The sequence below is a fragment of the Sceloporus undulatus genome, chromosome 4, assembly GCF_019175285.1.
Source record: "Sceloporus undulatus isolate JIND9_A2432 ecotype Alabama chromosome 4, SceUnd_v1.1, whole genome shotgun sequence".
Lineage (NCBI taxonomy): Eukaryota > Metazoa > Chordata > Lepidosauria > Squamata > Phrynosomatidae > Sceloporus > Sceloporus undulatus.
The window spans coordinates 213,960,120-213,987,852 of record NC_056525.1 but is presented as its reverse complement, the minus strand read 5'-3'; the positions used below and the strand labels follow the sequence as shown (position 1 = coordinate 213,987,852).

Genomic DNA, 27,733 nt, shown 5'->3' with positions numbered 1-27,733 from the left:
GAAGGCACACAACAAGAGAGCAATATATAAGCATTAAATGAATGTAAAAATGGCGGTGTTGAAGAATTCATCCATCAGAGAGAGCCAAACAGTGCTAACTATATTGTTGTGCATTAAGAGTCCTTTTCACTCCTATAATGTAGAATTGTTGTTGTTATTGTTGTTACTGAAGAGCTGTCCATCTATCTAAATACATATGTGTTTTAAAGCTTTAATGATATGGTGAGCTAGATATCTATACACATTGCACTGTGCCACACCGATGCATACCGAAAACTCTCTTTGGTTCATTATTGAACTTACATTTTGATCCTGATGAGGAAGTTCCACTTGATGTAGACCTTGATCCCCCTTTCATGGAAAACACCCCCTTTCCTCTGCGAGTTGCTGTTACAGTTACGCGGGGGCGTTTTAATGGAATGACAGCACGTGGAGGTGCAGGGACCCGGGTATGGTAATCAAACAACCTTAAGGAAATGAAAATAGAATTTTCATGGTACTTCATTGTAGTCTGATGTCAGAGAAATCACACAGATTTTATTTCCCTTTTTCTAAGAGAATTTTTTAATGAAAATCTCTATGACTTACATCCCCATTAAATTATATCCCAAGGACCTTTGTACCTTAAGAGTGTGCATTTGCATTTCTGACATAACCAAGTTCACAGTTCCCATTTCAATGAGGAATATATCATTACACTGTCTTTCTTTGTAACATGAAAACTCTTCTTCCAAATATTCTAATTTCAACTGAGTAATTATATCATGGATTTCATAAGCATCAGAATGCACTTACACATATAAACACGTAAGCTGCCGTGGCTCTATTATTAATTTCATGGTTTCAACTTTTTCACTCTTCTAATCTCATGGTAATGTTTCTAGAGACAAGATGGCTAGTCTTGAAACAAAATCATGGTTTGGCTGAATCTTTTTAATAAGATTAATTTGAATTTTCAGAAATGTCAGTAAGAGATCGTCTTTGAGGTACATAAAGTGAACAATTTATACAAACATACAGCTATACTTGTTTCTGAAAATGACATTTTCGTAGATATTCAAAATATTATAGTTTTGTCAGTTTCAAATAGTATACCCTCAAATTATGGAATAAGTTCAGCTGCAGTGGTTTGAGTGCTGGAATACAGCTCTCAAGATCAGGGTTCAAACCCACACAGCTGTGGAAACACATTGGTTGAGCCTGGACTACTCACATTCTCTTAGCTACAGAGAAGGACAAAAGTAAACCTCCTCTGAACAAATCTTGCCAAGAAAACCCTGTGATGGCAAGTAACAACAACAACAACCATTTCAAAAATTTCACTGAACTCAGAAGAACTTGCTTTGGCATACACAAACACAGAAAAGAGCTATAAATGTGTACAATTATTTGAATCAAACTCAGTGCATTACAGCTGAAAAGATAGTGGCCACCAACTGCATATCAAGCTTAAAATATTTATATAAAAATATAAAATTTAACATAAAATATATTAAAACAAGCTATGTCATTAATCATTAGCTATAGTGCACAGGTGGCAAGTGCTAATTGTTTTCTTTCCTGTGCTTTATAAGTCAAATACTCTTATCTTTAAACATAACTGTTTTAATAGCTTTTTTATATTTTAACTGCATTTTATTAAGTATACTGAACTGTTTTAATACTGTGATTAGTTTAATTCCATTTCAATATTCACTTTTTGTATGTTTTTGTCATAATGATCTTTTAAAATTCAGAGTGCCTGGAGTCCCAATTTTGGGAGAAAGCTGGTATAGAAATAAATATCATGGTCAACATTATCATCTGGATAAAGATTAGATAACGGCAAACTTTTTTGATCTACTGATGATAACATGATATATTACAAGTATAAGTTATATATGGAAAGACAGGAATAAAAGCTATACATACCGATTGTAGAAATCATCTCTGTAGTAATCATAGTCAAAGACGTAGCCACTGCAAAAGGAATAAGGAAAAAAATTGCACAAGGTGAAACAAGAGGCAACCTATAAGATCTGAACTAATTTGTGCATCTACATGAAAGTATAGCATAAAAGTGAAATTTATTATTGACCCACTTTGTCATCTGAAGTGGTATATCCCAGAATAAAATTATTTTTCATTTATTTTATAATATTTGTATACTGTTTTTTTCTACTAGGATGGCTTTTATCTTGGAGGTGTATTCCCAGCCTATGTTGGTCTTAAAAATAACTATAAACATTTTAGTATATTTAATATATATATATATATTCGACCATTCTTTGATTCAGGGAAAACTGAACCCTTTGGTCTATAAAATATGTATACCCTGTTTTCCTTCTTATACATGAAGGAAATTTTCAAGTATAATAAAATGCCACCCAAACAGCAAACATAGCAATATAGAAGCAAGATTCATGTCATGTCAGCTCTAAGACTAGTTATAAATGAGAATAAAAAAATCCATCACTGATGAACAAATAAACAGAAAGATTTTATGTAAGTACGGCAGACAGACAGCATGGTTTGATTCTGGGAGATTAAGGTCTGACTCCTTAGTCAGCCATGGAAACACACTTGGCTAAGTCACATTCTTTCAGCCTGAGAATAAGGCAATGGCTGGTAGTATTTCAGTGATAAACTAGCAATTGACCAGGTTATGGCACAGGTGCAATGGCAACCCTCCTCTGAATAAATCTTGTCAAGAAAACTATGACAGGGCCACCATAAGTTGGAGTCGACTTGAAGAGACATTAAAACAACAACAAATGGCAGGCTGGCAATTAATTCTAGTTTCAGAAGACCAAAAACCTTCTGAAATAAGATGGACTTAACACTGTGGCAGCCGATCAATATGGGATGACAAAGACAACCATCTTGGCTGAACCAAACCAGATAAGTTCTTTGCTTTTGCTCCCTTGTTCCAGTCAAGCTGGCAAGAGAATCTAACTGCATGGGAATGCATAGTATACATATTGCAGTACTTTCTCTAAATTGGTGCTGTCCAGATGTGATGGATAGCAATTCCTATCATTCTCAGCCAGGAGGGGAAAAAAGCATAAAAACTGAGAGTTGGAGCCATAGGGTTGTTTGTTAGCCACTAACACTTGGCCAGGAGACTAAATAGGAACACAAGAGGGTCATTAAAATGAGATGTGTTGTTGTTATGTTTAAATTAGAGTAATTGTTTCTACATTTCCACCTGTACATATAAATTAGCAGGTGCAAAAGTTATGTGAAACTGTACTCTCTTTTGCCTTCTTTTCTCATTTTGTGGCAATGTGTGTGTTGCCAGCATACAAATAAGGATGTATGGACATGGTTCAGTATTTTTAGACTTCCTTACAGCAAGAAGTGAACTTTAAAGACAAGAAATAGAAATATAAGACTCATATCCCATAGCTAAAAGTCTAGTCATGTGTTACTTATGTGTAAGAGCTTGCAGTGATGAAGCCAGAGTTGACTTGCACTTTTATCTCTATCTCTGTGTTTTTCCCAAAGGAACCTTTCTACATAAGCAGATGTTTGTGTATTGGTGCTACACTCCAAATGACTTCACTCAGTGCAGATGTCAGGGAACAGGTGCAGAATGTTGATGGTGAGGCTAAAAGTGCAACTGTACTCCAAGTTCAACATGTCAAGACCCTAACACGCTCCAGGTATGCTGAATCTGGAGACCAGAAGATTGAGAAGTGATGCAATAGCCAGCCATCTAAAGGTTTGAAGGACTGTCATGTGGAAAGTGGAGTAAGCTTGTATTCTGCTGCTCCAGAGGATATACCTAAACGAATGAATTCAAATGACAAGAAAGAAGATTATGACTAAGCATCTCTGGAAGAATCTCTCAGGGGCTGTGCAGACAGCTCCTAAGGGGTGGCTTCTAGCTGCCCCTTTTACAGCCAGACTGGGGCCATGCGACTGCACACCGCAGCCCTGATCTGGCCTTTCCGGGGTGTGAAAAGGAGCCACAAAAAGTGGCTCCTTTTTGTGCCCTGGAAAGGGTGCGATAGCTACAGTGCCGTGGCTTTACACGCTCCTTCGGCACTGCATCATGTGGACGCAGCACCAAATGAGCCCTGTGACGCTGCATGGAGCAGTGCACAGCATCTCACCGCCTTGGGATGGAGCCGCGGCATGTGCCATATGGATGCGACATCCCGACTCTGCCCTCATCCCAGCCTTTAAGGCCGGTCTGTACAGGGCCCTAACGGTAAAAGTTGTTAAACAGTGGAATTGACTACCTTGGCAAGTATGGAATCTTGGAAGGCAGAGATATTTTATTGCACTGGTCGGGTGGGATTTTATGACCCTTGTGGTCCTTCCTCACTTTCTGATTCTGCAAATCCAGGTAAAGGTCTACAGAGTTGGCCACACAGGCCAACTGCTTTGAAACCTGGATGTTTAGAGAATGCACAATGTGAAACTGAATGGAAAGCGAAATGAAGCTGAGCTCTGGAGCTAAAAACCAGGGCAAAAAGATGATGTGTTACTCCGACTCAAGGCAAAAAATGCACATGACTGCATATAAACAGCCTGGTGCCAGTACTGCACTGTGGCAAAGCAACAGTGTGATTATGCAATGGATATAATTACAACATACACAGATCAGACAGTCCAACGGAAGGCATGGAGTGAATGAGGGTGATTGGGGATTGTATGGGACCCTTCATGATTGTGCTTTGCTAATGTATCAATAGGTACACTCATGCACTGATGTACTGTACAGGTGGTGTACTGTACGTGTAACTGTGTGGCCAGTCATACAGGCAAACGTTCAATGGAATGGCATCTGGGTGGGAAGAGGTCAGTAATTGGAGGTCACAGGTGGTGTGTTTGTGCAATAGTGTGTATGCATGGAGGAAAGGTGACCCAAAAAAATAACCATGCAGTGCAGCTTGACACTATGTGGTGTGGACATCCCATGGGTATTTGGCCTACCTTGGGAGTGGGTCATGTGGACAGTGGGGTTTCAACCCACTTTCAGAAAACCCAGGATCGAGCAAAGTTTTTCTGCCCATCTCCTCTGGCCCTAAAATGTGTTGTTATTCTCCATTTGCAAACAGTTCTTGGCTTTTGTAATCCCCAGGATATGCCCCAATTTTTACCCTCATTACAGATCTCATTCCCCAGATCTTTCCTAGAAACTCCCCGACCCCCAACAGGAAGTTTTTGAGGTTCAGAGGGGGTGCAGAGAAGAGGAGAGGACAGGAGTTCCTCCAAGCAGAGGTACATTTGTGGCAAATTTGCACTGGACAACACCTTCCTTTAAAATGGCATTCCAGCCCTGCACTGGATACAAAGCCAGTGCTGTCCAGATGTGGACAGTTTTGTAGTTTTATAGAGATGGCTAGAGAACAAACAATATAAACAACAATCCAGAAATCTCAGCTTTTTGAAATGCCTCATTATGTATTTGAAAAAGAAATTGATGCATTTTTCTTCTTCCAAACTTTTTCCTTTTATATGATCATGGAAAAAGAAAAAAAGAAAGAGAGTGAATGAAGCAAACAAATAAACATGAAAATAAAAAAAACAATAAAATTCCAAATAATGACAGAAAAAGACTGTTCCATTTCTAGTTACCTAAGGGCATAAAATGATGCATTATTCACTGAATCCTATTTTCATACAGAATTGTCTACATTCCCTGGTGTAATAATGTAAGACTGAGCTGTTTTTCTTGTTGTTTTTAAATAGTCTTCTTATTTTCTGTAGAATAACTAAGTGAGAATGTGACCCAGTGGGGAATAACAAAAAGACAAAATTCCTGTAAAATACAAAAGCTTGACTTCAGATATACAAGACTCTCTGTCAATAGCTTAAATCCAAATATACATGGACTTCACAGTCAGATAAATAGATTTCTTGATTTTTCCCCCACCTTCTGGAAATTATTTTTCCAGGACTAAGCTATTTACACCACATGTTTGTGTGACAAAAATCCATATAAGACTATTATTATAAGGGGCTGCTGGTGTAACATTTTAAAAAGCACTGGTCCTTTAAAATTTCCCTTCAGGTCACAAACCTTCACAACAGGGACTCGGCTAGATTAGACACTCCATATTTTTTTACTTACAGAGTTGTACTTTTTTTTTAAATCATTACTAAGATTGGGAAAATGATATCTCTCACCGGATACTCAAAGAATACACTTTACACTTCCAATTAAGGCTTCCACCATATTGGATCCATATATATATATATATATATATATATATATATATATATATATATATAATTCATCGTGTAAAGAGATGCCATGTGTAAACAAATCTGCCTAGCCTTTTAAGTCACCTCTCCCGGAGAAAGTCAAAGAAATCTTCAAATCCTTCCCGCTTTCATCTAGCCTTATTGCATTTGGCAATGAAAACTTTAGTCCACAAAAGTGAAGGCAACAATAAATTTGTATTTATGGTTGAAGGTGGAAAAATTACTTTTGGGCTACAACTCCTACTATTCCTCTATCAACATGAAACATACTTTTAGTCCACAACTCTTGGAGCCCAACAGCCAGGATCTTCCCTATATGTTGACAGAGGTATAATGAGAGTTGTAAAAAAAAGCTCTAAATGCTAATTTGTGGTGTGATAATACTGTTTAGTTCCCTCCTCCCTGTTTATTTATCCTGGTAATCTCTTGTCAGCACCTAATTTTCCTTTCCTCTCCCTTTCACTAAAACTGCACAAGCTTATTTAAGCCTGCGAGATCATGTTTGAAGTCAGGTGATATTGGAGGTCCTGTGAGACTTCTCCCACAATTTGGTGCGAGATTTGCACCAGATTTCACTTGAAGTCTCACAATGGCAAGACAAGCATATCCTCTCTGAGCTGCCACAGGGCCCACAGAAGCACTGATGCTGGCCCAAGAGAGGCCCAGAGCAACAGCAACTCTCAGAGCAGTGTTGGGGTAAGTAATTGCTTCTCATCACCTAAATTTCCTCTTCCCGTAGACAAAATTAATCACTACTGACGAGACAAGTAAAAAATACTTAAGCGAGGGCTGAAAAAATGGTTGACTGTAGGTTGATTTGGTTAACATGTAGGTGATTTTTGTTTTGAATAAGATGTGTAGACAGGATATTATTCTGTACATTTGTAGACTGATGCAGGAAAATAGAATCTCCATCTTTGCTAACCTGAGCCATTGTTTTGTGGTGTAGTGAATTGAGTGTTGGACTAGTATATGGAAAACCAGGATTCAGATCGCTGCTCAGGCATGAGTACTCTGGGCAAATCACATTCTCTCAGTGTCCAAGGAAGGCAATAGCAAACTCTCTCTCAATAAATCTTGCCAAGAAGGCACACAACAGCAACAAATGAATGAAATCCAACTTTGCATAAGAATGTTTCTGTTTACACAATGGGTTTTCCCCCTTCTCTTCCTTCCTGCCCTGGAAGGCACTGCAACTTCATAGCAGAGATTTTGAGGTTGAACAAATGGGAAGGAGAGCTGTACCTACTCTTGCTTCTGATAGAATACATTGTTGGAAGGACTAATTGAATGCAACCTCACATAAGCTGTACCATACACTCTTCATCCATGCCTTAGTAGACTTTTCTGGGAAACTCCTTTTGTGTCCTTTGTAACAAATGAATGCTACCAACTAATAATGTACAGCAATTATCTTCTCCAAACATAACTACAGCTTCATCATTTGTATCTTACACTTTAGTCATTGTGCATGATTAAGCACATACATAAAGGGCTCTATAAGGATTAGAGACATGGGAGACATTAATTTATTTGCAGACACGTACAGCACTACTAATATTATTGCTTTGCTATATGATGAAGAGCTGCAATTAACTAAGATTTAATATTTAAGTGTTTTATGCTTCAGTACCAGTGAATGAAAATACTATTTCCAGATTCAAATGAAAAAAGGCCAGGCAAAACTCGAATGTAGAGTAAAATAGATTTCACACACATGGAACATGTCACAGATTACTGAGTCTATCCCTGACAGATGGCCATCCAGCCTCTGCTTAAAGACCTCCAAAGAAGGAGACTCCACCACACTCTGAAGGAGCATGTTCCACTGTTGAATAGCCCTTACTAATGTTGAGATGGAATCTCTTTTCCTGTAGCTTGCATTTATTGTTCCAGTCCAGTTCTCTGGAGCAGCAGAAAATACGCTTGTTCCCTCCTCAATATGACATCCCTTCAATTATTTAAACAGGGCTATCATATCACCTCTTAACCTTCTTTTCTCCAGGATAAATATCCCCAGCTCCCTAAGTTGTTCTTCATAGGGCATGGTTTCCAGACTCTTCACCATTTTAGTCACCCTCTTTTGGACACGCTCCAGTTTCTCGATGTGTTTTTTGAATTGTGGTGCCCAGAACTGGACCCAATATTCTAGGTAGGGCCTGACCAAAGCAGAATATAGTGGCACTATTGCTTCTCTTGATCTGGACACAATTCTTTTATTGATGCAGCCTAAAACTGCATTGCCCTTTCCTGCCATCTAAATGTTCACAGACTCTCTGTTTAATGATCTCCTCTAGAATATTTCCTGGTATAGATGTCAGACTAAATGGATGATACTTGTTGGGATCCTCTTTTTCCCCTCTTTTTGAAGATGGGGACAACATTTGCCCTCCTCCAGTCTGCTGGGACTTCTCCTGTTCTCCAAGAGTTTTCAAAGATTATTGCCAAAGGCTCTGATATTACATTTGCCAGTTCTTTTAATACCCTTGGATGTAGTTCATCTGGTCCTGGAGACTTAAATTCATTTAGATTAACAAGAAATTCCTTTACTATCTCTTTACTTATTCTGTGCTGAAATCCCCCTATTCTGTCCTCTGCTCCTTTATCCTCAGGTTGAGCACACTTTTCCTTTTCTGAGAAGACTGAGGCAAAGAAGGTGTTGAGTAATTCTGCCTTTTCTCTGTCCCCTGTTAGCATTTTGCCATCTTCTCCATGCAGTTGCCCTACCATTTCCTTCTTCTTCCTTTTGCTGTGGAGATTATATATATATATGTATATGTATATGTATATATATATATGTGTGTGTGTGTGTGTGTGTGTGTGTGTATAATCTTTTTTTATTGTTCTAGCAAGTCTGAGTTCATTCTGTGCTTTAGCTTTTCTGACTTTACTTCTACACAGGCTAGCTATTTGTTTGAATTCCCCTTTGGAGATTTCCCCCCTTTTCCATTTCCTATACATGTTCTGTTTCAAACTTAGCTCAGTTGAAAGTTCCTTAGTCATCCATCCTGGTTTTCTGAGACACCTCCCATTTTTCTTTCTCACTGGAACTGTTTGAAATTGTGCTTTCAGTATCTCCCTTTTGAGAAACTTCCATCCATCCTGAACTCCCTTCTCTTTTAGTATTTCTGACCCTCAATACTTCTCTAAGTTTACTGAAATCCGCTATCCTAAAGTCTAGAATGTGTGTCTGACTATGCCTGGCTTCTCCTTTCCACTGTATAATAAACTCCAGGAGAACATGGTCACTTCCACCTAATGATCCCACCAGTTGATGGTTTGTAATAGTATCCTGTCATGGTTTGGTCAACAGAACACTACTTTTTTGCTGATTATGTCATGGGACCCATAACATTTTGCTGTGCATTTTTAGTAACTGTAAAAAGGTAAATGAGGGAATGGGCACTCAGTAGTAACATGTCATGTATCTCAGCTGTAGTGATGGAAAACACAGAGGCTGGCTGTGGACTAAGGAAACTGGTAGCATCAACCCATGCAATTGTTTAAGATGTTTCCTACAAAATTAATCTAACAACTCCTGACTCACTCCACATTTTAAGAAGATGAATCTGGGGATTAGAGGAAGGATCATTGTATGAGAAATAATTATCTGCAGAACCAGCCCTATATTTATGTTTCCCATCACAGAAAAAATGATACAAGAGGAATTAAATGTGTGAATATTCCTGTGGTCCAGGGAGCCTGTTTTCCTTTGCCTTTTCGAACTCCAGTAGAACCATGGTCTCCTTTTCCAATGCAGTCATTTTAGAGCCTTTTAACTGGAAACATGTTGTCACCAAAGCAGAACTAGACACTCAGCTAAATTACAGCTCCATTGAAAATTCAGTCTCATGTTGCCTGGTTCCTCTTGATAGAAGTCTATTTATTAGGGCTCTACACAGAACTGTCCATGGTGCTAACTGAATCCTGAATTCTAGGTTTGCTAGGACCTGCATCTTCTTCCTACGCTTTCCTCCTCTTCCTCTTTCTCTACTTTCTTGTCACAAGAACAATCTTTTGCTTTGAACTCCCTACATGGACTGGATTTCCCTTATTGCTAAAATCAATGCTTGAAACAGACACATATTGAAATAAAGATGTACTTTTAAATTGTCTTAATCTGTTTTAACTACTTTACAGCAGTTTTATTTTAAGTGCTAAGTTGTTTGATATGCAGTTTGCCTGTTTAGAACAAATTAAAATGATAAGAATAATTCATACTGAATTTTATACTGAATTCATACTAAATTCATACACTGAATTTACTCGATGCTGCCCTGAGATTTTTTGATACAGGGTAGGATTAAACATTTTAATAAAAAGACATCCTGAAATCTGGAAATTGCAGATTCATCTAGATTCCCATGACACCATCTCAATCACCACAGAACACCAAAAGCTCAAGAGAAAGGCCAAATGAGAAAAGGATTGTCAATTTAAAGCCATACTAAACCAGAGAGAATTCATACAAAATCATGGGTGAAATATATTGCGGGAGAACAGCTGGCTCATCCGTATTAACTGAAAACGGACCTCAAGCCTGTGTAGATAAAATCTTCTTGGATAAGGGCTGATCTCGACCCCAGTATTTCTTCAGAATCCAGAGTAGAGGTCTCCAGAGCTTCCGTGGACTTTGTTATACTGGATCATTTTGAGTCTGTGAGTACTGAGGAAGTGGACAAGATTCTTGGAAGTGTTAGGAAGATGACATGCTCTCTCGATCCCTGTCCTTCATGGCTGGCAGCTCAGGGGGGAACGGCTGTAACTAGTATGCTATACCGTATAATTAATTCATCTTTCAGGGAAGGGCAGTTTCCATCTAGTCTAAAATTGGCCACTGTAAAACCTTTGTTAAAAAAGCCCTCCCTAGACCCCCCGATTTGAAATAATTATCGGCCTGTTTCGCTGCTGCCTTTTTTAGGGAAGGTGATCGAGAGGGCGGTTGCCTTCCAGCTTCAAGTGATCTTGGATGAAACGGATTTTCTAGACCCATTTCAAACTGGCTTCCGGGCGGGCTATGGAGTTGAGACTGCCATGGTCGCCCTGGTCGATGATCTCCATCTAGGCATGGACAGGGGTAGCGTGTCCCTGTTAGTGCTTTTGGACATCTCAGCGGCTTTCGATACCATTGACCATGCTATCCTTCTGGAACGCCTGAGGGAGTTAGGTATCGGGGGCACTGCACTCCAGTGGTTCCGTTCCTACCTCTCCAGCAGATTCCAGATGGTGCAGCTGGGGGACGTGTGCTCCGATAAGAGGGCGCTTACATCTGGTGTCCCTCAAGGAGCCATTCTGTCCCCCACGCTATTCAACATTTACATGAAACCGCTGGGAGAGATCATCTGGAGACACATTATCAATGTACTGAAACACCCAAATATGTTTCTCTGTGTCTCCGACTGATGCAGTGACGAGGAATGGCATCTCTCCTCTAAATGCCTGTCTGGAGTCGGTAATGGGCTGGATGAGGGAAAACAGACTCAGCTTGAATCCAGAGAAAACGGAAGTACTCGTGATAGGTTCTCCTGGCCCGGGAAAGGAGATTTCTCCACCTTTCCTGAATGGGGTCACGCTCCCCCTGAAGGACTCAGTTCGCAGTCTGGGGGTGCTTCTGGACTCATCGCCCCACCTCACATCTCAGGTGGATGCGACAGTCAGGAGCACCTGTTATCAGCTTCGGCTGATACGCCAGCTGCGACCCTACCTGGGCCGGGGAGACCTTGAAACGGTGGTGCATGCTCTGGTAACTTCTCGGTTGGATTTCTGTAACGCGCTTTACATGAGGCAACCCTTGTACCAAACCCGGAAGCTTCAATTAGTACAGAACATAGCAGCAAGGTTAGTCACTGGATGTCCCAGGACTAGCCACATAACACCTGTTTTGCAAGATCTTCATTGGCTGCCTATTTGCTTCCGGACGCAATACAAGGTGTTGGTTATTACCTATAAAGCCCTAAATGGCTTGGGACCAGGGTACTTGGAGGACCGCCTCTCCCCATATAATCTGCCCCGCACTCTCAGATCGGCCAGGAAGCAATTGTAGAGGGTTCCTAAGTCGAAGTACACCTTGACTGCACAGAGGGCGTTTTCCAACTCGGCCCCGCAGCTCTGGAACTCCCTTCCCAGCGAGCTCCACTCTGTTGCCTCCCTTGACCTGTTTAGGAAGAAGCTCAAGACCTATCTCTTCCAACAGGCTTTCCCCCATGTGTCGTGATATCTGCTCTCTCCCCATCATATAAGTTGTCTTCCAGCCAGTTTTGTTTTGGTTTTTATTCTCTGTAATTTTATGGTCTTTTTAACTCTAGAGTGTTTTTATGATGTGTATATACTGTTTGTTCAAATTGTATAATGTTTTATACCCTTGTTGTAACCCGCTTTGATCTCCTTTGGAAAAGCAGGCTATAAATAAACATTATTTATTATTAATTATTATTATTATTATTATTAGATGACCACCTGAACTTAAATGCCAGTTCTTACAAACAGGACCTCCATATGACTGAAAATCTGAAAACAATTAAAGAACCTGAAAGTATAGAGTGCTGTTGGGTCTCAAATGTTGACTGGGGGAAAGCTGAGCACATTTTCTGAAGTAATGTTTACTTACCTGGAGGCATGATACAGTGGGACCTTGTTATCCAGTGGAGTTTGGTTCCAGGATCCCCCGTGGATACCAAAATCCATGGATGCTCAAGTCCAGTTAAATAAAATGGCAGAGCAAAATGGTGTTCCTTATATAAAATGGAAAATCAAGGTTTGCTATTTGGAATGTATACATTTTTGGAACATTTTCAAGCCTTGAAATGCTTGAATCCAGGGATAAAAAAACTCATGGATAAGGAAGGCCAACTGTACTAACTTGTAACTAGCTGATCAGTTAAACTTCTACCATATGACAGGCATATACCCCTAAATAATGAGCTGATCAGTTAAACTTCTACCATATGACAGGCATCTATCCCTAAATATTATCCCTAAATATCATCTATCCCTAAATCCCTACTAGGGTGGAAATAGAAGCTCCATGCAAAATATCCTACAACCATCCCAAAAACATGAATACTGTCTACAAATTGGAGATTCATGTGTGTAGTAGGACTGTAACAATACAATCTACTTTGCTCCTGTACAATGTCCCATTCCAACATTTTTCAATAAAACTGTTGTTTGATGAATTACAACCCACATATGCAAACAAAAAACCACCAGTGATATCTTTATTGGCCAACCAAAATGCACAATATACTTGCTGCAAGCTTTTGAATCTCCATGGGTCTCTTCATCAGGCAAAATGTTCCAAGCCAAACAGGAGGGAAAAAACAATTGGAGATGTCAGCCAGATGCCTGCATGTAGTTTTAGTCCTTAGTAAAGATAGTACACCGGGGAAGATATATTTTGTGAAGGTAAAATATCCTCCCCAGTATACCATCTTTACTAAGGACTGAAACAACATCCAGGCATCTAACATTGCCAATTGTCCCCCCCCCTCCTGTTTAGTTTCTAACATCTTGCCTGATGAAGAAGCCCATGGAGCTTTGAAAGCTTGCAACAAGTATATTGTGTATTTTGGTTGGCCAATAAAAGTATCACTGATGGATTTTTGTTAGCATTTGTTAAATGGCCAACATAGCTACCCTTGAATGTTTTCTGTAACCCACATATGGTTTTTGCCACATAAGCCATATTCTTTATGACCAGAAGTCTAGTTCATGACAGGTTCAAAGCTGCCTTTAATTGTTTCTCCTTCATCTAATGATGCTTTTTAACATATCTGGAAACATATTTGGCATGTCCAAGCTTCAATTGGTGCAGAATAAGGACACTGGAATTCTGGCTGGTACAGTCAGGTTTGTGCCTGTAACTTCCACTTTAAAAGAATGTCATTGATTGAACGTTCCTTCCAAACCAAATTCAAGATGTTGGTATTATTGAACCAAATCAGAGGTGGATAGAAGATTGATCTGGCTTTGTGAATAGATCTCTGGATGAACTGCCACAGATTATCAAAGATTTATTTCCAATGGTTAAACAATAACACAAACAAAATGTCTGCCTCCCCCAAATTATACTGCTGAAATGAAGAAAATGTGAGCAATCAGGAATGAATATCTGTGACTGTAAACTATATTCTGGTAATCCAAAACAAATTTCTGGGATTAGAATTCTTTAATTCAATATATATAAAACTTTTGTACCATATTCTGGATGACAGAGCTTTGGTTTCTAGTAAAACTCAAAGCACATCTCACATACCTGAAGCTTGTCCACTTCTCCCTTCCATTTTGGGCCCCCACATCTGATGGAGTACCTCTTTCCTCATCAATCTGTCCATGCTTCAAGATATCCTACCCAAGATGTTCTGTGATAAAATCTAACTTTTATTATTAGAGTTTTTCTATTTAAAGAGAAGTTTTCTGAACTGTATGACCTAGTTATGGAATGTCTTCCTGAGAGAGGTTAATCTGGCATCTAGGCTGGAATTCTTTTTGTGCCATTTTTATTCATACAGGCATTTGGACCAGTTATTTAAATTGGTTGTATTATATTACTCTGGAATCTAAAAAGTGCACACATTTTTAAAAAATTACATAGGTCTTTTCAGGCTTAAGGGTAACAAGTTGCCAGCCTTCTAAAAGCAATCTATTTCTTATGTATTCATGGCACTCTTGTCAAACTATACACAACCAAGACTGATTACACTATCTATTGGTAATACGTTACATGTTGCTGTACCACAGTTAAAACTATAGGTATAGAAACATTTAATTGACTGACATAGGAATAAATGATGAGTTTCAAGTTATAAAATGTGCCTAACACTTTTTACTGATTGACACATTGATTAATTAAAAGTACAGCTGCTGCAACAGACCTGAAAGAATAATCGTGTCTGCGGCATAATAGGAAACCCTAGGAACAGTCTGTACTCCCAAGAGAATGAGTAGCCTGGGGAGCACTGGATGGAATGCAGTAGGAAAGAAGAATACCTAAACAATCATATCTTGCAAAATGCCAATGCCTGAGTGTAGACGAAAGAAAACAGGTAATTTCTAAAGCAATCAGCATGGTTGCTTTGTAGCTAATTAAAACATTTTCGGAAGCAAAATTTTAACAGCAACAAGCTGATGCTGCCACTTTTAAAATATATCATCTCATTGTGTGGGTGTGGAGGAAGTTATATAGGCGGGTTACAAACGGCCCTCAAGGGGCCATTTTCCCACCGCCGGCATTCGCTGCGTAGGGAAGCCCCAGCTGCCAGACCGCGAGGCTTCCCTGCGCAGCAAAAAAGGAGCGGCGAAATGCCGCTCCTTTTTGGAACGCGGAAGTGGCGCCGCGAGGGGTGGAGTGCGCCCTCGCGACGTCACTTCCGCTGCGACACGTCTGGACGCACAGCGTCCAGTACGTCAAAATGGCGGCGCCCATGTGGATGGGCGCCGCAAAAAAGTACGCGCTCCGCGCATATTCGGAGGAAGGGCCGTCAGGAAGGTAAGAACCTTCCTAACCCTAATACGGCTCTTCCTAACCCTAGTACGTGCGGAGCGCGTACTTTATGGCGGTTTGTAACCCGCCATAGTCTCTTCTGGTGGGCCATGATGCACCCAAGTTCTAAGTGGGCTAGGGCCTTAAACCCCCTGATAATGAATTGTGGCTGAAAAAGAACAGATAATTCATACAGGATAGGAGGTACAAGTGCTCTGCTTGATCCTGATAAAATTCTAAGAGTAGCCTTTTGGACCAACTGAAAATTCTCTGGATGCTTTTTAAGGGCATTTTTGTGTACAGTATAGTGTGTTTAGAATGCAATAGCCTAGTATACATGTTACTAAAGCATGCAGGATATCTCCCTTTCTAACAAGTACAACCAAAAGTATAGAATTCAAAGACATACTGTAGCTGTGTTAGTCTGGAAAATCAATATGCAAAGGGATCTTATAGTACCTTTGAGACTAATTGAAAGAAAGACACTGCTAGTTTCTGGCACCTTTAATCAAATGGACAGTACTTGGTTCTCATTTTATATATATATAAAAAGGGCAGTGTTTATATATATAAAAAAGGGCAGTTAGAATGGGCAAATATTGTCACATCAATTGCAATTTGACCCATATGCCAAATTGATTTTATGGGGGAAAATCTAGATTTGAAATTGGTAAAAGCCTATTATTATTATTATCATCTTTATTTATAAAGCCCCGTAAATGTACACGGCACTGTACAAAACCAAGTAAAATCAAGAATATATAAAAAGCCTGCCTATGGCGTACAATGTAGAAGTTAAAACAACAAACTAAAAACATCATAAGAAAACAAGTTAAAACAGCAAATATCCAATATTGAGTCAAGCATCAAAACAACCAGGACACAATCACAGACTACTTGGGAACACTTCCCTAAACAATATGGTCTTTAACTCGGTTTTAAAGCTGGTTAGAGGCGTGTTGAGTCATGCTTGTAAGGGGAGGAGGTTCCAGGAGTGAGGGGCGGCAAGCGAGAAGGGACGAATCCGGGACGGGGCCGTGGAAATCCTGGGCTGGGACAGGAGACCTTGGCTACCAGAATGGAGGGAACGAGTGGGGGTGTAGGGAGAAAGAAGTTCAGAGAGATAGGGAGGGGCCAGCCCATGAAGGGCTTTAAAAGTGAGCAGGAGAAGCTTGTACTGAATGCGGAAGGAAAAGGGGAGCCAGTGAAGGGATGACAATAGGGGGGGACATGGTCATACTGGCGAGCAAGTGAGATAATACGAGCAGCTGAGTGTTGAACAGAAATCAATGGGTGGAGGTGAGAGAGAGGAAGCCCTGCCAAGAGAAGGTTGCAGTAGTCAAGTTGCGAGACCACTAGGGCATGGACCAAAGTCTTTGCAGTAGAAGCAGAGTGATATGGACGTATTTTGGAAATATTATAGAGAAAAAAATCTACAGACCTTGGCTGTGGCCTGGATCTGAGGGATAAATGACAGAGAGGAGTCAAAAATGAAACCAAGACTGTGGGCTTCCTGAACCAGCTGAATAGAGATGTTGTTGACAGAGATAGAAAAGGAATATTGAAGGGTGGGCTTAGGAGGAGATCTAACAATGCTAAATAAAAACATCAATTCTACATTTTATTAAATCAACCTTAGGAGGGAAAACCTAATCCAGTGGGAGACAGCTGTCAGACAAGATGAAACTTGCTGCTCAAGCCCCGGTGAAAGGTCAGGGGTGGAAAGATACAGCTTGGGTATCATCAGCATACAGATGATAAGAGAAACCAAAATAACTGATAAGTTTACCAAGAGACAGTGTGTATAGAGAGAATAAGAGGGGACCCAAAAGAGAACCCTGAGGAACTCCAACAGATAGGGGAACAGAGGATGAAGTCTGGCCACCCGAGACCACTGCAAAAGATCTATCTGACAAGCCAACAATGGGATTAATCTGACAATGGAATTGCTGCTTTAAATCAGATACTATGTATTGATGATGAGTTTTTGTCTTTTACAATTTTGTAAGAGCAGTTTAAACTCCCTATGTCAGCTAAATGGCAGTATCTACAACTGAAACATTTGTTACTATAACACTAGATCTCCAACTACATCTTGTACAGGAGAAATGGCTCATTCTGGTCACCACAATGTCTATTCAAGAAAGGGCTTTCTCAATCAAAAATTGTTGGAGATGTAATACTGCTAATGCTTCCTTAACACAGGAAATAATCGTAGAAGTAAATTTGGTTTTGCAGAATTCCTTGATATTCAGGGATGTGCATGCTCTTTTGAATTATTTACTTGTTTCTTGCCCAATGGAAATTGATTTTTCATACTCTTAAACTGCTAAAAGATTGATACTTCATTACAGGAAAGGCAATTTTTCTACAACTGTGATCCAATGGATAGAAGATCTAACAATGCTAAATAAAAACATCAATTCTACATTTTATTAAATCAACCTTAAAACTTTAAGCTTTTCCAGAATCCTTTTAAGTAGATCGGACGTCTACTTTCCTGGTACTAAAAAGGAAAGAAAATAGAGGCATGGAAAGTATTTTCAAGTTCTGTTTTGGCTACCTTTAATTTATTTTTCCAGTCCATGTGCTAATGCATTTTTATCTGTTTGTCTTCTGTTTTCTTCTTTCCTAAGCATAGCTATTTTGAGGTATTCATCGGAATAAGCTAAAATGTATGTAAAAAACTCCCACGTCATCTCTTTTCTTAATTTCACACTTCTTGTATTTCTAACCAGTATTAACTTTTTTAAAAGAAAAAAAGAAAAGTTAAACTAGAAAATTATTTTTAGTAATCTTGGTTCAGCCTTTTCACTTATGCTTAAAACATCTTTTGTTTAGAAGCTGATCTGCAGAAGAGACCTATTTCATCTTTCAGTGCTGCTTTTGCTGAAGGCACTTTGTGTTAGTGAATGGAAATGCAAACATAGTGGTTTGGAAGCATTCATTATCGCCTGTCTCTGCAATAGTGCAACTGGGTATGTTTCTGTCATTGACAGTCCCTCGTGCTTTGTTCTGCACTTCCCCTTAACTTGCTTCCCTGCTCTATGCCCTACCCAGCATGCCTTTCATTTTTTTAAAAAATTCTAACACAGTTCTGGATTTATGGCAATTTGATTTAGTAAAGATTTTAAAAACGAGGAAAAGGGGGGAGGGAGGAAAGACAACCAGTTTGTTTGGAAACAGCAAGGGGGAAGAGGAGTGAAGGAGGATGAGATGGACAGTTATCCTGACAATTATCCTGGAACTGCCACAGGAGGAACTTATCACACCTGAGGACTAATGGCAAAGCAGTGCAATTGGGAGCTTTTTGACAGGTTTCCCCATTAGTGAACATGAGTGCTCTAATCATACTTAGGAAGCAGAGCAATGACAGGTCGGAGGTGACGTCATGCAATAAGTATTGTTAAAGACACAATTTACCAACTTTAATTGTGAGTTTAAAACCATATGTGATAAAGTCCTATGTGCAGTCAGGATTATGAGGAAATCTTCCTTGTTACATTTCTCCTATTCGTCTTGAACATATGGGTAGATTATAGAATGCCAGGTTTCATAGCTGTCACTGTTTCACGGTTAAGGAACAGAGACCCTCTACCTATGGAAGCCTGCGCCAGCTTCATTACACAGTGCAAAGCCACCTGTGAGCATCTGACCTACAGAAAATCAAAGATGGCACCTTATGAGTGCTTCTAAACAGACAGTTCCTAGGTATAGTAATCTAAAGATATGGTGCAGCTATTTTGTCTTTTCTGGGATTATTTTTTTAATGGAAGAAACCATGGGAAAAACATGGGAAAGTTACAAATGGAAGAACTTCAGCTGGATCCCCTTTAAGGCCAGGAAACTGCTTGATAACATCCTTATCTTGATATAGTTTACATCTTGGCATGGTGCATCTACACTATAGAAATAATGTAGCTTGACAGCGCTTTAAGAACTGTAGCTCCATCCATATGGAATCCGGGAATTTGTAGTTTCACAAGGTCTTTAGCTTTCTCTGCCAAAGAGTGCTGGTGTCCCACAAAACTACAAATCCCGAGAGTAGGATGGAGCCATGGCAATTAAAGTGATGTCAAACTGCCTACTTTCTACAGTACAGATGCACCTTTAGTCAGAGCTTCCTCAGCAAGTTGGCTCTGTATGCAAGTTGCACATTGATGGAGTACATTCACAACACATCTACTCAAAACTGAAGCTAGGAAGGGGAAGTCACACCGTCATTATGGGAGCTAAATCCACTGAAGTCACAGGTGATTCTAAACACAATCACAATTAGAATCTTCCCTTCATTCTTGTCATTTTGTGGGGTTCATTATCTTTTCAGAAGGTCCATCCATGGAGCACCAACTCCCTAAGTTTGAGATCTGTCTCTTTTCTTGCCAACTCAAAAATGCATGGTTGTGAGGAGTGATTTATGTATCTGTCTTTGCCAGTGTGTTCTCCAGTTCAACTGAAAAATAGTCTTGTATGCTGAAGCCTTTTAGTAAAGTTGTCTACTACATGTAAAAACTGTCCATTTCTTGACATGAAACCATTTAGCATAATGACACCTTTTGCTGAATAACTGGAAGAAATTTCAACCATGTCATGAAAAGGGCACTAAAAAATAAACCTATCTCATGTAAATTGATGGAAACTACCATTATTGTCTAGGTCTGTCTGTCATGCTTTATCGTAAGTCAATGAAAGATTCCTGTATATACTCATGTATAAGTTTAGAATTTTTAGGGGGGGAAATTGGCCCCCAAAAACCTGAGTTGACTTATCCACAGGTCAATGTAAGTACTCTTATTTTAAAAAAGGAACCATCCTCTGGTGACAAGGAAGAGCGTAATCTGTCCTGGAAGCACTGACCCCCTCCTTATTCTCTTATCCATCCAACCTTGGTATTCTGTAAGCTCTTTGGCACTATTTTCCTATGCATCATCATTTAGATCCTTTGTTACATGCCCCTAAATTTTACCCTCAACTTATCCATGAGTCATATCAAAATCTATAATTTTGGCTCCAAAACTTGCCCTTGACTTATACATGAAGTTGACTTATAATTGAGTATAAACAGTAATTCTACACAGACATCTCTTTTTCTTATCACTGAATGACATGGGTGAATTAAATATATCTAACTGAAATTGACAACCTTCACAAATTAAGCAAATAAGCCATTAAGTCATAATATCTGGAGTTGCATAGTAGAGCTCTTCCATGTCTGGTCTGACCCATTTATGCTTAAGCATTCTGTAAGCCATCACAGTATAACAGTTAGAATGTTGGTCTGGAACTCTAGGAGACCAGAGTTTGAATCTCTGTTCAAGGGTGGAAACCTTGGGCAAGTCACACTCCTGAGTGTAAGGCAAAGGCAGTGACACATCTCCTCTAATAAATCCCACCAACAAAAGCCCATAACAGATTAGAGCTGCCATAAATTGGAAATAACTTGAAAGCACAAAACAAGAAGAAGAAGCAGCAGCAGCAGCAGCAGCAACTTTTGGTCTTCCAGCAATTGCTGAACTGCAGCTCTTATCAGAATAGTCACTACAGCCAATTGTGAGAAATCATGGCATTGTAACATCTGGAGGAAAACATAGTGCCCATCCCTGATTTAAATAGAGAAGTAAAGACAATGTTTTTCTCATTTAAATTAAAGGGGCAGCCCCCACCTGCAAGAGTTGAAGCACAGCAGAAGCTATGCCAGATACCATTATTGAAGGATTCATGTTTGTATTCTTGTGTACTGGAAAGAAATGGCTGGATCAGAAGAGCAGTGTGTATATATGGATATATGTCTCTTTGCATGTATTAAATACACTATTTGTATCAGTTCTCAGAAAATTTCATTGTTTTGGGTGACAGGTTGCAGAATTTGGGAGTTCTCATCTAAAAAAGTAATTTTCTCTAGTTCTGAGAAAAGCATAAATACAAAATAGCTTTGAGTAACAGATATTAGATGGGAGACAGAGGGAAATAGACAAAGAAGGCAATAATATAACCAACCAAGACAGAAGAAAGTGGTGCCATGCTCTGTTGACTTTTTTCATTACAAAGAATATCCATGCTAATGTTTTAAGACCACAGAATGGGGGAAAAGCTAGGAGATACATCTGACATGTTTATGGTTAATCAGAGTTAATGAAGTTATAAGAGGGTAGAATCCTTTTCATTTTCAATAAATCTGAGAAAACATCTGGTCAGCATCAATGCTATTGATGCTGTAGGCAATGCAAACAAGTGACCAATTAAATAAACTAGGAGGTCTGCACACTTTGTGATAGAACTGACACATTGAGCAAAGCTACAGTTGAAAATATTTTGAGTATATTTTGAGAATAATCTTCACTCTAAGTGCTCCATATATACACACACACACACACACACACACACACACACACACACACACCCTGCTGATGCTGTAATTATTTCAGAATTTTAATGATGTCTGCAGGAATACAAGTCTGGTAGTAAAATCCCTAAGTGTCGATTAAAATTGTTAAAGAGTCTAAGTCATCAGTGGAGAGTAGTATTCTCAAGAAAATATTCTTACTCACCCAACAGACAGGAAAGGCTCCTTTGATTCAAGTCTGTAATATAAATAGCATTCACTTAGTTAAATGTATTCAAAAACACTGCACAAGGTTGACACTGACTGCAGCCCATCTCATTGAAAGCATGCCTCAGTGGGCAGATAATATACATACTTGGGTGGCTGGGTAAGTGGATGGAGCATTAACTATAATTACATCCCCCCAAAGCACATAATAATAATCTTCCACTTTTGACAAAATTTATACACACAATGAAGTGGATGTAGTCTACAAAGGTTGATACCAAATAAAAGCTGTAAATCTTTATTGTACCACAACATTTTTTTTTTTGTCATTTTTGCAATAACATGGTAACTCCTCACCCTGGAAAAATGCTTTCATGGAACATAGTGCAGGTCACAGAGATGGGCACAAACTTCTCTTTTGACTAGGGATGTAAATCTTTACTTACTGTATTTCCTTCTCATGTACAAGAATGAAAAAATTTAGTCAGAACTAGTGGGACTCAGTGGGTTGGAGACACTGGGAAAATGAGAGCTACTATAATCATCAATACAGAGAAACAGAAGATGACAAAAACAACACAAAGGAAGAGCAAGAGACTCCCTCCACAATTTTTGGGAAATCAAAGGGAAATTTAAACAAAGAATGCAGATGCTATACAACTAGCAGGAGAAAACAATACATGACCAAGTAGAAGTAAAACAACAATGGAAACAATACACCGAAGTGTATTGCATACAAGGTATGAAAGGGTGACAGATTCTTTCAAGGAAGAACTATTTGAACAGGAATCTACCATTTTAGAAAGTGCAGTAGAAGTTGCATTCAGAGCACTTGGGGAAAATAAATCACCAGGAATTGATGGCATACCAATAGAGCTGCTTGAAGCTACAGAGACAGAATCTACTCTATATCTAAGTAAAACCTGTCAAGAAATACGGAAAACAAAAGAATGCTCAATGTGCATTCTAATCCCCAAGAAAGAGGACACATAGTAAGCAATAGGCCATTGCATTAATTTCCTAAGCAAGCAAAGTAGTTCTTAAATTCTGCTACAAAATTCTGGACCATATATGCAGTAAGAAATGCCAGATGTCCAAGTTGGGTTCAGGAAAGGAAGGAAGAACTAGCAATCATATTGCAAACATACACTGGATAATAGAGCACACCAAAGAAATTAAGGGGAAAATTACCCTGTGCTTTATAGATTATAACAACTCCTTTGATTGTGTGGCTCGTGAAAAAAAATATGGATCTCTCTTAAAGAAATGAGTGTGCCACAACATGTGATTGTCCTGATGGACAACCTGTATTCAGGACAAGAGGCTATCATCAGAACAGAATACAAAGAAATTGAATTGTTTCTAATTGGCAAGGGACTCTGGAAAGGCTGCATTCTATTAACCTATCTCCTTAACTTGTATGCTGAACATATCATACATAAAGCAGGATTAGACTCAGAGGAAGGAGGCTGGAAAATTAGAGGAAGGAACATCTAGATGACACCATACTCCTAGCAGAAAACAGCAAAGTCTTGGAACAATTACTGAAGAAAGTCAAGGAAGAAAGTATAAAGGCAGGTTTACAGTGAAATATCAAGAAAGCAAAAACAATAACGACAGATGATTTATATAACTTTAAAGTAGGTGATGAAGAAATTGAATAGTTCATGATTTTCCATACCTTAGCTCAGTCATTAATCAGAATAGAGATTCCTATGAAGAAATCAGAAGAATGCAAAGTCTTGGAAGGGCAGGTATGAAGGAACTACAGGAGACAAGATCCTGAAATGTCAAGATATATCATTGCATACTAAAGTTAGGATGGTCTATGCCATTATATTTCCCATTTCTATGTATGGTTGTAAAAGCTGGACAGTGAAGAAAGTTGACAGGAAGAAAATCAACTTGTTTGAAATGTGGTGCTGGGGAAGAGTTCTACAGATACTGTGGTCTGCTTAAAAAAACAAATACATGGGCCTTAGAGAAAACGAAGCTTGAACTCTCCCTAGAGGCCAAGCTGACTAAACTGATACTGTCATACTTTGATCATCTCACAAGAAGACATGATTCACTAGAAAAGACAATAATGCTTGGTAAGGTAGAAGGCAGTAGGAAAGGGGAAGATTGCATTCCAGATGGACAGACGCAAACAAAAAAACGACGGCTCTGAATTTGCAAATCCTGAGCAGGGCTGTTAATGACAGGGTGACCTGGAGGTCTCTCATTTACAGGATCACCTTAAGTTGATGGTGGTTAACACCAAGATAAATATTAGGCTAGGACAAGACAGACCCAGGCTCATCTTTCCACACAGCCATGAAACTCTGTAAGTGGAACTTTGAAGTGGTCTAAATCCCCCACAGGGTTAGTGTGGGGATAAAATGGGAGGGGAGGACTATGTTTGATTGCCTCTCAGGAAATGGAAGAAACAAATGCAAGACATAAATTAGTATTTCTATCCCATAACAGAATCTAAGAGAAGGAAGCTGAGAGTTTAAAAGTTTTACAACCAAGGGAAAAGGTAAGGCATCAATATTCTGAAAGAAGATATAATTGGATATCTGCTTCACCAAGGGGAAAAAAGTTGTGTGTGTGATGGCCTGTGGATAAAGCATTGCAATTAAAAACCTGTTTGAAATCTATTCTCAAGAACCGAGATTCAATTTGCTGAAAATATGACTGCCCTGAATTTGACCCTCTCTCAGTATATTTGACTAAATGGTTTTAGGTGATTTGTGGTGATACAGTAAATTACTTCAAAGTGTTTCAGGCAACAGAGGAATGCAATTATCCATTGGCCTTCCAATGGATTTCTATTTAAATGAGTAACTCAATGCAATGAAACTAAAATAAAGGTGTTAAAATTGCTACGTTGTCTGGACAGGAATATTTTCTAATGGTGGTATTTACTTGCATGTTATCTCACTGCAATTCAGCACACAAAACTGGTCAGGATGATTCCTCATGAAGACTGGTAATACACAGTTTTCTATTTTTCTGTTGCTAAGAAAAACATGTATACTGTAATATACTTATAATTGACTATTAGCTGAAGAAACTTAGAAAATCATTCTACAAATGTAACATTATTTAATAACTGTGCTGTTCCACAGATAAATAACATAGTATGAATTTAAGTCTAGCTAAATCTAGTCTATCTGAATTTCAGTGTAGACTAAGCACTTTCACAGATCTTTAAACCACATGAGACAATTGAATATGAAACAGACTCTTTATATTTTATATCTTTTCCTTCATGAAAAATTTGTATTTTACATGTGGATGTGATACTTGATGGTAAAACTACTCATTCCGCAGCTGCCTAGTGTCATCCAAATGTAAGAGTAAGAGTTAGTAAGAGTAAAGCATCAGTTCTCCCATGAGGTGAAGTAAATACCCTGCTGCTGATGGTGGAATGGAAGTGGGAGCAAATTGTGCCCCATTCCCCCTGCAAGGACCCCTGACTCCAACAAAAGCATCATGGCAAGTGCTTCAGAGACCCTCAGGCCTTTCCAACTGATTGCTTTTAGGAGTGAAGTTGGAGGGTCCTGGCATCAAGACAGCATCAAGGAGTGACTCATAATGGAGAGGCGGCAGACAGGGCTGAGAATCACCCAGAGGTGTAGTTATTGGGAACACCATGAGAGTACTGCACCTCAAATAAGAATTCTGCCCCTCCCTCCACAAAAATTTTCCTTTCAGTGCCCAAATTTCCACCATTGCAGCAACTTAAAATTTCAGTTGAGCATTCAGAAATACAGTTAAGGCATCCCAAGAAAAGAGGCACGCAACATCACCAAGGGAATGCAAACAAAGCAAATGTAAGAGCTTGAAGTTATTTTCAGCATCTCACTCTGCAATGCTAGAAATACAGCATTGACTGAAAGGAAATTTCATGGAGCTGCAGAATTCTTATAGGGAGCAATGCCTTTATGTCATCCACCCTGTAGCTACCCACCTGGTTTCACCCATTCCCCACTTACCAATTTTGCCTTACAATTTCCCTACCCTTTGGCCACATTGCCTCTCCCCATCTAGTCTTTCAAACATATTTATGAGGATTCTAAAAAGAAAGCACTGTAGTGACCAATAATTCACCCTTATCTGTCTTATTATTTTTTTGTGTATGTATTCTGAATATCTGCACTTGAAGAATACAAGTTTTAGCAGATTTGTTTGGCTGAAAACAACAGATTTGCTTATTTGATACATTTCACTGAATCAGATCAATATGGATAAAGCACTGAGCATTGAGATCAACAGTGATGATATGGAAAAATATATGTCCAGCTGTCATCTTTAAGTACTGTTCTTCTAACAGCATCAATAATTATTTGGATAAAGCTGATGCCAGCTGACCCTTTTATATCCTGCATCAAAGTATGAGTGCCAAAGTCATTATGCATCAACAAGCTGTAATGAGTCCATCAGAGTCGGCTTAGCAAAATGGTGTTGACTGTTCCAATGCAAACAGCTAGTGAGTACTCTTCATAATAAGAAACAGTACAAGGCTACCTTTCTTAGAAATCCCCCAACATAAAGATTTCTTATTCTTGTCTTTCAAAACCCTGCTAATATTTGCACGAAACTCAGCAAGTGCTAGCAAGATTCAGGTCATATTTATAATGCAGAGAACCAGTGTGATAAAATAGTTTGCATCATGGACTACAGGATTCAAATACTTTTCAGCTATGGAAAACCACTGGATGACTTTGGGCAAATCACACTCTCTCAGCCTCAGTGGAAGGCAATGACAAACTTCCTCTGAATATATCTTTCCAGGAAAAACCTAGTACAGAGTTGCCAAAAGTTGAAGTTGATTTGGTGGTCCATGGACAAACAACAATTTATAATGTAGAGAGAGATCTTGTAACACCTTTGAGACTAACTGAAAGAAAGAAGTTCAGTCTATGAAAGCTCATGATGAAAATGTCTTTCTTTCATTTAGTCTCAAAGGTGCTACAAGATCTCTCTACACACTAATTTTACAGACTAACACAGAACAATTTGTGATGTGCATTTTCCTGGAATACCCTTGTATTTGAAGCATGAAGACTGGGTTAAACCAAGAATATTTTTTTTTAAAAATGTACACATGATAATAATGTATCCATAATCACAGAGATAATGGTAAATGTGCAGGCTTGCACCCATTTAGTGGAATGTTTAATTCTCCAAACAGGTCCAAGAGAATTACAGAGTTGCACAATCCCTGTCCTTCTCTTGAAATAAGTTATCTAACAGATTGGCTAATGAATTCAGTTAACCAAACCACACTTGAAACCAGACTGAAATGGATCCAGATAGTTGGTGCTACCCAATGACATTTTTATCCTTCTGTGTCACATTGAAATCATTTGCTCAAGCACTTTGGTACCTTTCCAACCTTTACAAAAGGGGACCACCAAAAATCTGATTATTTACCAGTCATGTTCATATGAAAGTATATTTGAGAGATTAAATCATTCTCATCTTTTACTGCTAGTTCTCCAGGTTGGAAATGA

The 27,733-nt window shown here is 39.1% G+C and overlaps 1 protein-coding gene across 1 annotated transcript in view; it reads right to left on the bottom strand.

Annotated features, from left to right (window-relative positions):
• Positions 1–27,733, bottom strand: part of LOC121929140 (RNA-binding Raly-like protein) — a 155,425-nt gene that overhangs the window by 33,571 nt on the left and 94,121 nt on the right. Inside the window, exons 2-3 of the mRNA XM_042464452.1 lie at positions 1,912–1,959; positions 304–467 (exon numbers count right to left, since the gene is read on the bottom strand). Of these exons, the coding sequence (XP_042320386.1) occupies positions 304–467; positions 1,912–1,959 (212 nt within the window). The remainder of the gene's footprint in view (positions 1–303; positions 468–1,911; positions 1,960–27,733) is intronic.